General features: G+C 45.2%; 1 protein-coding gene across 1 annotated transcript in view; it reads right to left on the bottom strand.

Moving 5' to 3' along the window:
- The window catches only part of SPOCK3 (SPARC (osteonectin), cwcv and kazal like domains proteoglycan 3), a 287545-nt gene that overhangs the window by 151104 nt on the left and 122928 nt on the right, over positions 1–13513 (bottom strand). Inside the window, exon 4 of the mRNA XM_060246556.1 lies at positions 8108–8222. Within this exon, the coding sequence (XP_060102539.1) occupies positions 8108–8222 (115 nt within the window). The remainder of the gene's footprint in view (positions 1–8107; positions 8223–13513) is intronic.

The raw sequence follows: 13513 nt of genomic DNA, 5'->3' as shown, positions 1-13513 counted from the left end.
GCATCGATCCCCCATGGAAAGATCCGCCCGAGGTGAGGCTCTCCGTGATCTGCAATCCCCGCACTGAGCCGTTTAGCCCATCTGCGGTTCATACAGACCACCCGCACCACAGGTGCTAGGCCATAGGTGCTCCCCTGAAAACACTATGGCCAACACATCCCCGGCTAGCGACCAATACGAACTACCCATAAACCTGGCACTAAAAGGCAGTACAAGGTAGGCGAAAAACAGCTTCACATGGGCCAATTATGTGAAGCTGAAAAAATTCCTACCTGGCCCCCAACAGGACGACCGGTTGAACCTGTACTGCCAAGGGAGAGGTGGGTGGGCAGAGAGCCAAAATACAACCGCCCTAGTCTAGGGCGGGGCCAAGGCTTATATAGCCTTGACGCCACGCCCCTCCCAACCCCCGGATTGACTTACCTGTCAATCACTGTCCCTATTCTTCCGCGGGGGCAAAAGCGGCCCTCAGCCCGAACGCCGGCTACGCCGGCTTGACTGAAAGGGCCGAGCCTTGCCCCCCCAGTTGAAATAAGAGACAGACACAAAGTATTGGGTTTAAAACCGGGCCGCTTTATTAAATTCATTAACCTGTAAACTCGGCAGGGATGAAACCTAACCAGACAAGCCCCTGGGGTCACCCACGGACCCCGCCTTGTCCAAAGGGCGAGCAACCCTGCCCCCAGCACAAACCCGCCGTATTCGGGTTGTAACTGAGCGGCCAGGCCTCCGCCTTTCGCCACCTGGGCCAGCATCGATCCCCCATGGAAAGATCCGTCCGAGGTGAGGCTCTCCGTGATCTGCAATCCCCGCACTGAGCCGTTTAGCCCATCTGCGGTTCATACAGACCACCCGCACCACAGGTGCTAGGCCATAGGTGCTCCCCTGAAAACACTATGGCCAATGAACCGCAGATGGGCTAAACGGCTCAGTGCGGGGATTGCAGATCACGGAGAGCCTCACCTCGGGCGGATCTTTCCATGGGGGATCGATGCTGGCCCAGGTGGCGAAAGGCGGAGGCCTGGCCGCTCAGTTACAACCCGAATACGGCGGGTTTGTGCTGGGGGCAGGGTTGCTCGCCCTTTGGACAAGGCGGGGTCCGTGGGTGACCCCAGGGGCTTGTCTGGTTAGGTTTCATCCCTGCCGAGTTTACAGGTTAATGAATTTAATAAAGCGGCCCGGTTTTAAACCCAATACTTTGTGTCTGTCTCTTATTTCAACTGGGGGGGCAAGGCTCGGCCCTTTCAGTCAAGCCTCACCTGAGCGTATCTTTCCATAGGGTATTGACGCTAGCGCAGGTGGTGAATGGCTGGGGCCTGGCCGCTCAGCAACAACCCGAATCTGGCGGGCTTGTGCTGAGGGCAGGGTGGTTCACCCTTTGGACAAGGCGGGGTCCGGGGTTGACCCCAGGGCTTGTCCTTCTTGGCTAGTCCCAGTCGGGGCAGCTAGATCGCCATGCAAGCCGCTTCCAAAACCAACAGGGGACAGTCCCTGCATCTGGGCGTATTGCTGCCCCCCCCAAGGCAGAACCCCTTGTGGGGGCGGCACTGTGGGAACTGCTGGTGTCGTCGCTCCCACCTGTGAACCCGCCATCTGCAAGCCAGCACTGCTCAGCCCCAGCCCCTGCGTGACCCCAGGGGCTTGTCTGGTTAGGTTTCATCCCTGCCGAGTTTACAGGTTAATGAATTTAATAAAGCGGCCCGGTTTTAAACCCAATACTTTGTGTCTGTCTCTTATTTCAACTGGGGGGGCAAGGCTCGGCCCTTTCAGTCAAGCCGGCGTAGCCGGCGTTCGGGCTGAGGGCCGCTTTTGCCCCCGCGGAAGAATAGGGACAGTGATTGACAGGTAAGTCAATCCGGGGGTTGGGAGGGGCGTGGCTTGCAGATGGCGGGTTCACAGGTGGGAGCGATGACACCAGCAGTTCCCACAGTGCCGCCCCCACAAGGGGTTCTGCCTTGGGGGGGGCAGCAATACGCCCAGATGCAGGGACTGTCCCCTGTTGGTTTTGGAAGCGGCTGGTTTTACCCGCCTCACCTGAGCGTATCTTTCCATAGGGTATTGACGCTAGCGCAGGTGGTGAATGGCTGGGGCCTGGCCGCTCAGCAACAACCCGAATCTGGCGGGCTTGTGCTGAGGGCAGGGTGGTTCACCCTTTGGACAAGGCGGGGTCCGGGGTTGACCCCAGGGCTTGTCCTTCTTGGCTAGTCCCAGTCGGGGCAGCTAGATCGCCATGCAAGACCGGAGGTGCCCCCCTCTTTTTTCACCTGGGTGGATGGAGCGCGCTAGGCGCAAGGCCGATAGGGCCATTCAGAAAGTTATGGAAGAGGTGCTGGGAATCTTCTCCCGCATCCGGCCATACGGGTAGAGCAGGCTGACCTGTATTGGCCGGATGGTATTCATCTTTCAGAGTTGGGCAACCGGGCCTTTTTAGACGAGATATGGCAGGCATTGGCGGTGGCCGGGGATGTGTTGGCCATAGTGTTTTCAGGGGAGCACCTATGGCCTAGCACCTGTGGTGCGGGTGGTCTGTATGAACCGCAGATGGGCTAAACGGCTCAGTGCGGGGATTGCAGATCACGGAGAGCCTCACCTCGGGCGGATCTTTCCATGGGGGATCGATGCTGGCCCAGGTGGCGAAAGGCGGAGGCCTGGCCGCTCAGTTACAACCCGAATACGGCGGGTTTGTGCTGGGGGCAGGGTTGCTCGCCCTTTGGACAAGGCGGGGTCCGTGGGTGACCCCAGGGGCTTGTCTGGTTAGGTTTCATCCCTGCCGAGTTTACAGGTTAATGAATTTAATAAAGCGGCCCGGTTTTAAACCCAATACTTTGTGTCTGTCTCTTATTTCAACTGGGGGGGCAAGGCTCGGCCCTTTCAGTCAAGCCGGCGTAGCCGGCGTTCGGGCTGAGGGCCGCTTTTGCCCCCCCAGTTGAAATAAGAGACAGACACAAAGTATTGGGTTTAAAACCGGGCCGCTTTATTAAATTCATTAACCTGTGAACTCGGCAGGGATGAAACCTAACCAGACAAGCCCCTGGGGTCACCCACGGACCCCGCCTTGTCCAAAGGGCGAGCAACCCTGCCCCCAGCACAAACCCGCCGTATTCGGGTTGTAACTGAGCGGCCAGGCCTCCGCCTTTCGCCACCTGGGCCAGCATCGATCCCCCATGGAAAGATCCGCCCGAGGTGAGGCTCTCCGTGATCTGCAATCCCCGCACTGAGCCGTTTAGCCCATCTGCGGTTCATACAGACCACCCGCACCACAGGTGCTAGGGGCGCGGCAGTGGGCGGCTGCGCTTCTGGTAGCGGTGTTCAGCAGATTCCTGGAGGTGCGGGTGCTTTCCCGAGTGACTGTGGGTGGGCCATCTGAGCCTGAATCACTGCTGGAACCGGACCAGGAGGAGGATCCAGAGGAGGGCCCACCGGTTGCGGCAATGGGCGGCGGCGCATCTGGTAGTGGTGTGCAGCAGGCCCCTGGAGGGGCTGGAGTTTCCCCGGGTGACGGTGGTAAGCCCCCCCTCTTCCGCCAGTTCAAAGGTGGCCGTGGGGTCCTATTCAAATGACTCCCCCCCGCCGGTGTCAGGAGGGGTGGCATGGGGCGCTGAGCAAGTTGGAGTTGTTGGCAGTCAGATCCTGGCCAGACGTGGGCTTGGGGTTTTCTGGAGCTAGCCCGCTTGCCAGTCCAGTTTTCTCCCCAGTGGGCCAACAGGCATGCGCTGTGGCGCCGCCTGCTGTCCCGGCCTCCTCGTCCATCCACCCAGGTGAAAAAAGAGTGGGGCACCTCCGGTCTTGCATGGCGATCTAGCTGCCCCGACTGGGACTAGCCAAGAAGGACAAGCCCTGGGGTCAACCCCGGACCCCGCCTTGTCCAAAGGGTGAACCACCCTGCCCTCAGCACAAGCCCGCCAGATTCGGGTTGTTGCTGAGCGGCCAGGCCCCAGCCATTCACCACCTGCGCTAGCGTCAATACCCTATGGAAAGATACGCTCAGGTGAGGCTGTCCAGTGATCGGTAGTCCCCCAGTTGAAATAAGAGACAGACACAAAGTATTGGGTTTAAAACCGGGCCGCTTTATTAAATTCATTAACCTGTAAACTCGGCAGGGATGAAACCTAACCAGACAAGCCCCTGGGGTCACCCACGGACCCCGCCTTGTCCAAAGGGCGAGCAACCCTGCCCCCAGCACAAACCCGCCGTATTCGGGTTGTAACTGAGCGGCCAGGCCTCCGCCTTTCGCCACCTGGGCCAGCATCGATCCCCCATGGAAAGATCCGCCCGAGGGCAAGCAACCTGCACGCCCTCCCCGTGTGCGCTCTGTGGATGAGCGGGCTCAGAGCGAGCAGGTCCGGTTGGCTATCATTAATCAGGTTGATGCTTTAGAGCAGCAACAGCTTGCAGCGGGGGCCCCTATTTGGCAAGGGCGTCGTTGCGCTTCAGGGCGGTCGACGCGCCTTGCTTTTGAAACCGAGATGCTTGCCAGGCTGTCTGCATTGCAGGGTGGAGTGGCGATTCCTGAGCAGCAGCCAGAGCCGGAGCCGGACGACGAGGAGGACCCTGGCGAGGGACCATCTGGTGAGCAGCTGAGTAGTGGTGTTGGCGGTGGCTTCGGGCCACAAAACTCTGCAGGTGGAGGAACTCCGGTTGGCGCTGGGGGTAAGTTGTTTCCACAACAAACTCACGGGTGGCCATGGGCACCGGTACAGTTGCCCTCCCTCCCTCAGGGGATAGGGGGAGGGGCTTGGGGTGCAGGGCAGCCCGGCACACCCGCTGGTCAGTGGGGCGCCGCCCTGCCCTGGCCATGGGGACTGCAGAGTTCTGGCATGCAGGGGCTGGGGCTGAGCAGTGCTGGCTTGCAGATGGCGGGTTCACAGGTGGGAGCGACGACACCAGCAGTTCCCACAGTGCCGCCCCCACAAGGGGTTCTGCCTTGGGGGGGGCAGCAATACGCCCAGATGCAGGGACTGTCCCCTGTTGGTTTTGGAAGCGGCTGGTTTTACCCGCCGACCCCTTATGCCAGCATACCATTGCATGCTTTCCCCTTCGGGGACACTTCTCTGCCGCTGGGGGATATACACCTGGGAAATGCAGCACTCCAGAACCCCTCTCCCAACACAACATGGGGACATTATAAAAAAAAATGTAATGCACTGTGGTGGTGGAAAGTGCCATCAAGTCACATCTGACTTATAGTGACCCCATCAAGGCAAGATATGAACAAAGGTGGTTTGTCATTGTCTGCCTCTGTGTAACTCTGGATTACCTTGGTAGTCTCCCGTCCAAATGCTTACCAGGACTGCTTCTGTTTAGCTTCTAAAATCTGCTGAGATCTGGCACTGCATGGTTAGGCTTTATGACAAGAAATGACAGACTGACAAATTAGGAGACTGCGGCATGGTCTCTCCTTCTCCATCAACTGCAAACTGCCACATTTCCTCCAATAATCTACAACACAGACTGGAATGGCATTTGCACAAATTCAAAGGACTGCAAATATTATAGACAGTGCAAGTCTTCTGATTTCTTTGACATAAACAATCCACCTTTTATGCTATAACTTCAGTTAGGTGCTAAAAACTGTAATGGTCCTGATAATCTGATTTTTCTGAGAAGCTATTATTTTATAGTAAAAAATTTTGCAGCTCATTAGTATAAAGCAGGGGTGGCCAAATTGCGACTCAGGAGCCATTTTTGCAGCTCATTAGTATAATGCAGGAATGGCCAAATTGCGACTCGGGAGCCACATGTGGCTCCTTCACATTTATTGTGTGGCTCTTGAAACCCCCACTACCCCATCAGCAGGCTTGGAGAAGGCATCTGTCTCTTTAAATCACTTCACCAAGCCAAGCCAAGCCTGCTTGCCTGCCCCTCCCTCCCTCCCTCGTGGCTCTCAAACATCTGATGTTTATTCTATGTGGCTCTTACATTAAGCAAGTTTCGCTACCACTGGTATAATGCAATATATAAAATTCTATGTAGTGATACTACTAGTACTCTTTCAATACAGTAATGAAACGAACCTGAACTCAGCATTTGAGTATCAGATTCCCAGGAATTGACTGCTACTCCCACAAATAATATCTGTACAAATTATACAGATTTTCTCAAGAAAAGTTGAATTGGGAAGATATTCTGTTTTATTGCTGTTACTCTCTATCTTCAGCTGAACTTTAGCTGACTAAAACAATCAAAGTGACTTGAATGTCTCCAGCATACTCTCATCATTTTGACCACATCCAAAAGGCAATTTTTCATGTTCTGGTCAGACTGGCAGTATATAATGAAGAATGCCCACATTATGCTAATCAAGTATGCCTCCCTTATCAAGAGAAGTATCCTGCCACGTTGAACACACGCCCTGTATTGGTTACAAATACAAATTGTCAGACACGTGGACTAGAAGGGACTAGCAAGAGACACGGCACAGCACATTTCTACATTGCAAGGGAATGTGTTACTAAACTCTTATCCAAGTCCAAATTTCCTTAATTATGCATACTGTCCTTGTTTGAAAGTATGAAATGTTAGTCAATGGATGTTTGATAAATGTATAAACTTACAATTTGGAATTCCTTCTGAAGGGAAAATTGACTGCATTGCTTAAAACATTCCACAATATTTTTCAATAATGCATGGCTGTATTAATGTACATGTTTATGAAATAACACAAAACGTGATCCTATAATTTTATGTACCTCCTCCCCAGGAACAGGTAGCTTATTACATAAATTCACATAAATGAATACAGATAACTTAAACCCATGTGGTATATTGTTTTCACAAGATAATGTGAAAATTTCCAGTCATACAGAATGTATAAGGAGACTGACTACAGAGACAACTATGACTTATCTACATATAAATCCTGTCTTTCAAACCATATTCAGTCTCATAGACAACAACATTCCGCGTACCCATTCGTGTTTAAGTGTATTAAAATCTCTAATTGATCAGAAGCAGCTAGTATTTTCATGCAGTATGGAAACTGAAACATTCTATACTTTCCTAGCAACGCAGGTGCACTCAATTAAAACCATCTCTTTTGAGAATTGTGTGTACCATCAACCAATGATGGCATAAGGACCAACATTTGGCAAGTGTTCCTTTAAACTGTAAGTTTTTTGTTTTGTTTTTTGGTAACACAGCTGCATTGCTGAAAAGAAATGTATCAACTGAAAAGCAACAGAATAATATATTTAAATGTTTAAATATTATTATGAGCAAAAAGCCCATATCTGGACAGACATCTCTGTCTGATATCTGTCTTCAGATATCAGGAGAGGGCAAGTGACAATACAGATTACTCTGAATACCCCATTGCTTTTTGCACAACACTAAGCTATATGGTTTGCCTTATACAGATAGGGATGTAGGGACACTAAGAAATATATTTTCCCATACTTCTTTGCCATACATGTCCATAGTTCAAACAGAATCATAGCAGGGAACTTTCCTGTAGTACTACAGAATATTAATTACTATTATACCATTGAGAGTACACTTACACTGGTTGTATGAAATGGTTATATGCAGTTGTGTGCTATTTTGAAATTTTATTTATATTAAAAAAACACAAAACCAATAAAGGAACCTTACATTAAATTCAGGCCTTTGCACAGGCAAACATATATGTAACAGAGGACACATTTGCTTTCAGTAGCACACTGCATGGGACCAAAATTTTGGCATGGCTCCAAGGATTTAAATACAAAAGGAAAAGATCCTAGATATTATTTTGATTCCACCAGCATTTCACACTAGATTCAGTTTCATTGCTACTAATACAAATTGGCATTAAACATGAAAACTGAACATTCATCGTAGCTACAATCTATCGGGAACTACTTCAGCACCAACTTCACTGAATGGAGTCTGACCTGAGCACATCCTGTTCCTGACTGCTTTGTGAATGGGACCTGTCCGGGGGAGGGAAATATCTCAAAATCCTTAGCTCCAGAAGACCATGAAGGATTATTTCATAAACAGAATCCCTACAATCCCGTGCACATGTTAACCTCAACTGGGAGATGTGGGTACAATGCAGCCATTATTAAAAATTCTGTTTTCACAGTCCTAGTTACTGTTAACTAATCAATAACATGGAGTTATTTACCTGTGTGTAAGTCTCCGGTGGCTAATGCAAACAGCAGTTTGTTGATCTTGAGCAACGCATACTTTATGACGGCTACATTTCATCTTTAAGCATGGATCTTTAGCTGGGTCTAAAGCTAAAAACAATTGTAAAGAATATTTTTAAAAAATTCTTTTCTAGTATATGTATAGCAATTATAAGTCATCTGAATATTTTCCACACATTAGATACATGAATTAGTCTCTGGAGACTCTGGATGTTATAGTAACTTAACACATTTTTAAAAAAATTCTGCATCCTAATAAAGGGTACGGCCTAATAAACTTTATTTTGTCAATTTTTTCATCCTGTATACTTTGATCCTCATTTTGTAGTACTCGCGTTCTACATGGAGATAGTGTCACAGTGTAACCATGTTGTTCTGCAGCAGAACTGCTAGATTCAAGACCAGTAACACATCTGACAAAAGGGATAACTCTCAGAAGTTCTCACTACCTAAATCTTGTTGGACTGTAAAGTGCTACTGGACTTGAATGTAGCTGTTGATTTTCTTTGCATAGGTTTGCCAACATTTTTAGGCAAATAATTTTGACACCTTGAACATTAAATCAATTATTTTATTCTAGAAACTTTTGTGGGCTAGAACTTGCTTCATCAGATGAAACTGGCTCCAGTTTGTGGAAGTTTATGCTAGAATAAGAAATAATTAGACTTCAAAATGCTACAAGACTCCTGTTTGTTTCCATGACAGTATTATAATTAATCACACATGGGCAAGCAAAAACAACATCTTCAGTAGCTGCAAGTACTACCTTTCAGGTAGGGGCTGGCCTCCATTTTTGAGCACATGAATAATACTTGAATTATGTGACTCCACCCTAAAAGTAAACCGAGAACTCTCACTGGTGTGATTTTGTTACAAATCATGTCAAAAGAAGCATATAAAACAAATGTGATGTGCAAGGCTAGACCTGAGTTAATTTCAAACCATTGATTAACTGAATGTGTATAACTTGCATAAAAACACTGCATAGAAATATTAAGAAAGCTACCCTCCCATCAAACAAAAATCCCAGAAGCAAGTGGATAGGAAAACTGGCGGGGGGGGGGGGGTTAATACCTAACAATTCTTGAGTCACTTGTGTAATGCTGGCAAATTGAATAACACAACATTATGGGGCATTATTTACTTTATTTATCTAATTTATACCCCACCTTTCTCCCCTGTGAGGACCTAAAGTAGCTTATATCGTTTGCTTCTCATCCAGTGTGCAACTGGCCAAAGGTCAATCCCCAAGGTTTCACAGCACAGTGGGGATTTGAACCTGGGTTTCCCAGTTCCTAGTCAGCCATGCTAACCACTACACTACATGGGCTCTCAATAACATGGCCCCTCTTAAGCATTGAAGGAGGACTTGCTATTTAAGTCAATGAAATACTGTTTTTATAAGGGAACAGAATTTTAAGGTTAATTATATGTATCCCTTTTGCTTTTATTGCACTGTCTTGCATATTTTATTGTACTGTCTTGCCTTTTAATCCACTCACAGCGTCATTCATAGGAGGTCATGCCTTAGTTTTCTATTTCCATTATTTCCTAATTTCTGTAATCTTAGTCATATTGCATTGTTACTGGATGCCTTGTGTCATTCAACTGAATTATTTTCTATATATATTTTAATCCACTTTAAATCTCAGTTGGAAAGGTAGACTGTAAATGAAGCTTCCAATCAATCAGTGCATTTGATAGATTCATATAGAAGTTAACGCCAAATGTTTTCTCAACTCAAATGTAACTATTAAATATCAGAAGACTCCTTTTATCATTTTAACTGGTACATATTATAAAATTATACTGCCAAAAGAAGTGTCTTAAACTGTGTACGTCATAATCCAAAAAAGCCTTAACATATTTTCTGTGGATCCAAAAACCACTCCAAAATTTTAGGAAACAGACTCATTTTTCAGCCTTCAGGGTTTTATATTTTAAGCAAACACATTTTCTAAGTATTGCTACCAGAAAAAAAAGAAACACTCAATCCTAACCTTTTTTCACAGCTTCTTATACTTTTATAAATACTGTGACAAAGTGTTATAGTATATAAATATACGTGTAATTTTGGTTGTCATGCCCACAACAAAATGTTATTCTCCAAACAACCACACATAATCAAAAAATTTAAATGAATGAACACACACACAATCTTACATTGTCTTCCTGCATTAATTTAGAGGGGGGGGGGGGAGATGTTGTGTAATATTAAATCTTCATATTCAGACTACCAACTCAGATGGTGAGGGGGGAAATGCAGACATGAACTTACTGCTTTTTTCATCAAAATTAGGATTGCCATCTCTGATGGAGATTTTAGGGATGAAGCCTAAGGAGAGGGGGGGGCTTGGGGAGGGGAGGGGACTTCAATGGGTTAGAATGCCATAGAACCCACCCTCTATTTTCTCCAGGCAGACTGATCGCTGTTATCTTTAGGCCAGTTGTAATAGCAAGAGATCCCCAGCTACCACCTGGATGTTGGCAACCCTAGAGGACAACTCTGTTTGACAAAGATGAATTCGAATTCCAAACCTTTAATGGCATAACAATTGCAAATAAGAGTACACAGAATGTAAAAAGTTAAACATAGGAGATAATATCAAAAAGAAACATTTATACAAGATCAGATTTACATTTAAGAATGTCAGCCAAATATTTTGCCACAGCCTCAGTAACCTCCCACTCAGTGTCATTCAGTAAATAATGACAGGGTGGCAGAGTAGATGGATCTGAGGACAAAGAAAGCTTGCAAGATAGTTCCTTATGGAGATTATGATATATGGAACAATCAAGCAATATATGCTGAATTGAGTCGGGAATATTCGCTCCACAGGTACAGAGTCTATCACACAAAGGTACTCGATGATATCTCCCCTGCAGGACTTTGGACGGGAACGCGTTTAATCTAGCCAACATAAATGCCCTGCGATGACTTGGAATGGTTAAGTCTGATAAATAATGGGGCATTTTACCAGAAAAAAACATTGAGACCTAAGGATGCTGGGGAGCAGGTATAAGGGTCTGCTGGGCATAGCTTCATTTCCTCTAGCTCCAACAATCTCAGTTTAATACATCTGAAGATATATGACTCATCAGATGTAAGAAAATCGTCAGCTGCTATCCCCAACTGGTTATGTTTGGACATAAGAACTGCTGACCAGGATGAGCCATATGGATCACTTTTCAGACAAAAAAGAAGGCTGTTAGAATCCGTTCTAAAATGAATTTTGAGCCAGAATTTAGACATTGCAATCCAGGCTTTTGTCTCCACCAAAGACTGACCCACTTCAAATCAGAGAGCGAAGTAGGACACACATTTTGGCAAACCAAGAGTTTATCTGAAAAATGAGGGTTGAGTGTCCTCCATTTTGACAAAGACAATTTGCTAATATTCAATGAAAAAAGAGTAGGCTATTTTTATATAATTCACTTTTGCCCATGGATGACATAATATGAGAGAGTGTAGCAACTTTGCATGTTCATGTTCTCAGAAACTCTATCAAGTCCAAGTCAACTACTCCCAAGTTGCAAAGCCTTAGACAGACATCATTTGTTCCACATATTACAAAAACATTACAATTACAGACAGGGAGTAATTTGGACAATTCTGAAGGCTGTCAAGTTTGAGTAAAAGCTGTCTTCAATCGTATCACCTGCAAATCAAGAATTGCCAGGATGTGTGAAAATAAATTATATGAGTATTCCATGTCTTGAACAATTTTTCCTTGGCTCTAAATTTAGAAGCCCAGCTTATTTTTCAGTTTTATATTTTGATGACCATTTTTCTAGTGATTTCTTCAGAAAACCTAATTCTAACCTCTTGAAATTTTATTTAAGCTATGACAAAATGTTGCAGTATATAAATATAAGAATAACCTGGACTGTCATAATCAACGAAAAACTAATCTCTAATAATAACCTAATGTGTTCCCACGTTTTCATAATTCCATTGTTTTTTAAAAGCTTAATTTAATTGACCATTGGAACCAGTGGCTAAGAATTCATTCACCACCAATTTAAAAGTGCTAAAGTTAACATATAAATAAGTTTCATGTCATACAAAATTATAATAATTGTTTTATTATAGTGATAAATATATATTATCACTATAATAATTAGTGAAAATATTGGGGAAAATTATTGAAAATACTACACTCTTTACGCACCATAGCTACCTGGCACCTGGGATTTGTTGTATATAACATAAAATAGAAGACAAAAAACATATGGAAAACTATTATTGTTATTATTATTTCTCTTTCCCCTGTGCTTAAGGCATCATAATGGAACACTGAAAGATACCCCCACCCCCAAAATGTTTCTAGACCAAATCTTTATGCCGAAACTATAAATATGATTCACAATCTAAGCAGTATCAAAACAGAAAACAAACACTGTTCAGTTCTGCTCAGAACTTTGTTTAAACCACAGATTTAATTAATAATGTAATAATAATCTGAAATACAACATTTCAGTTATCAACCGTAATCCCTAAATACAGAAACTGAAATCTCAAATAGGCAGTTTTGGGTTGTCCTTGTGCCAGAATATCTCATAGTTCCTGTTGTAGTTCATGAAATCCATATAAAGGATTACTAGAACTTCTCTCACTCTTAAAATCATACAGGGAGAAAGTTTTCTCTTTCTTAAAACACAAAATCTGAAAATTAAGGTAGGTTTGTAATTCATCAGTTCACCTACCTGGCTCAACGTGCATTGTAACTTCTGGAAACTATTCAGGAGGCTTTGTTACATGGGTGGTCAATGATGCTGTTATGTTGGACTCAAACTGGAATTGGCTTTTAAGAAAGCAGCAAAGCTTTTTTCAATCCTAAATTCAGTGTTCCCACTAAGCTCCACAGAACAAGGGTAGAACAAAAGCAGAACAAAGGTTGAGTCCAGTGGCACCTTTAAGACTAACAAAGTTTTATTCAAGGTGTATGCTTTCATGGGCATGCACACTTCTTCAGATACAGACATAAAATGAACTTTAGTAACAGGGTGGGGGGGGGGTATTGCTTCTCAGCCTTTTGACTAAGATCAAGTAATCAGGGGTTTGTTCTTTTTTATTTTTTGTAAAAAAAAGCACAGCAAGTACTTATTTGCATATTAGGCCACATCCCCTGACTAAAAAAAAGCCCTGTTAGTAACTATATCTGAAACGTGCATGCACATGAAAGCTTATACCTTGAATAAATCTTTGTTGGTTTTAAATGCCACTGGACTCAAACTTTTTTCTAATTCTTTAACAGTTTAAGGATTTAATCTTGAGAAGTGTCCTGTGAAAAGAAGAGATTCCATCTAAGAACTTGCAGTTTAGTTTCTTTATTTCTAGTTAGACTGCAAGCTATTTACCTTAGAATTATCTGGAAACT

Source organism: Heteronotia binoei, chromosome 9 (genome assembly GCF_032191835.1).
Source record: "Heteronotia binoei isolate CCM8104 ecotype False Entrance Well chromosome 9, APGP_CSIRO_Hbin_v1, whole genome shotgun sequence".
Lineage (NCBI taxonomy): Eukaryota > Metazoa > Chordata > Lepidosauria > Squamata > Gekkonidae > Heteronotia > Heteronotia binoei.
The sequence above is the reverse complement of the archived record's forward strand: the minus strand, read 5'-3'. Positions and strand labels throughout refer to the sequence as shown.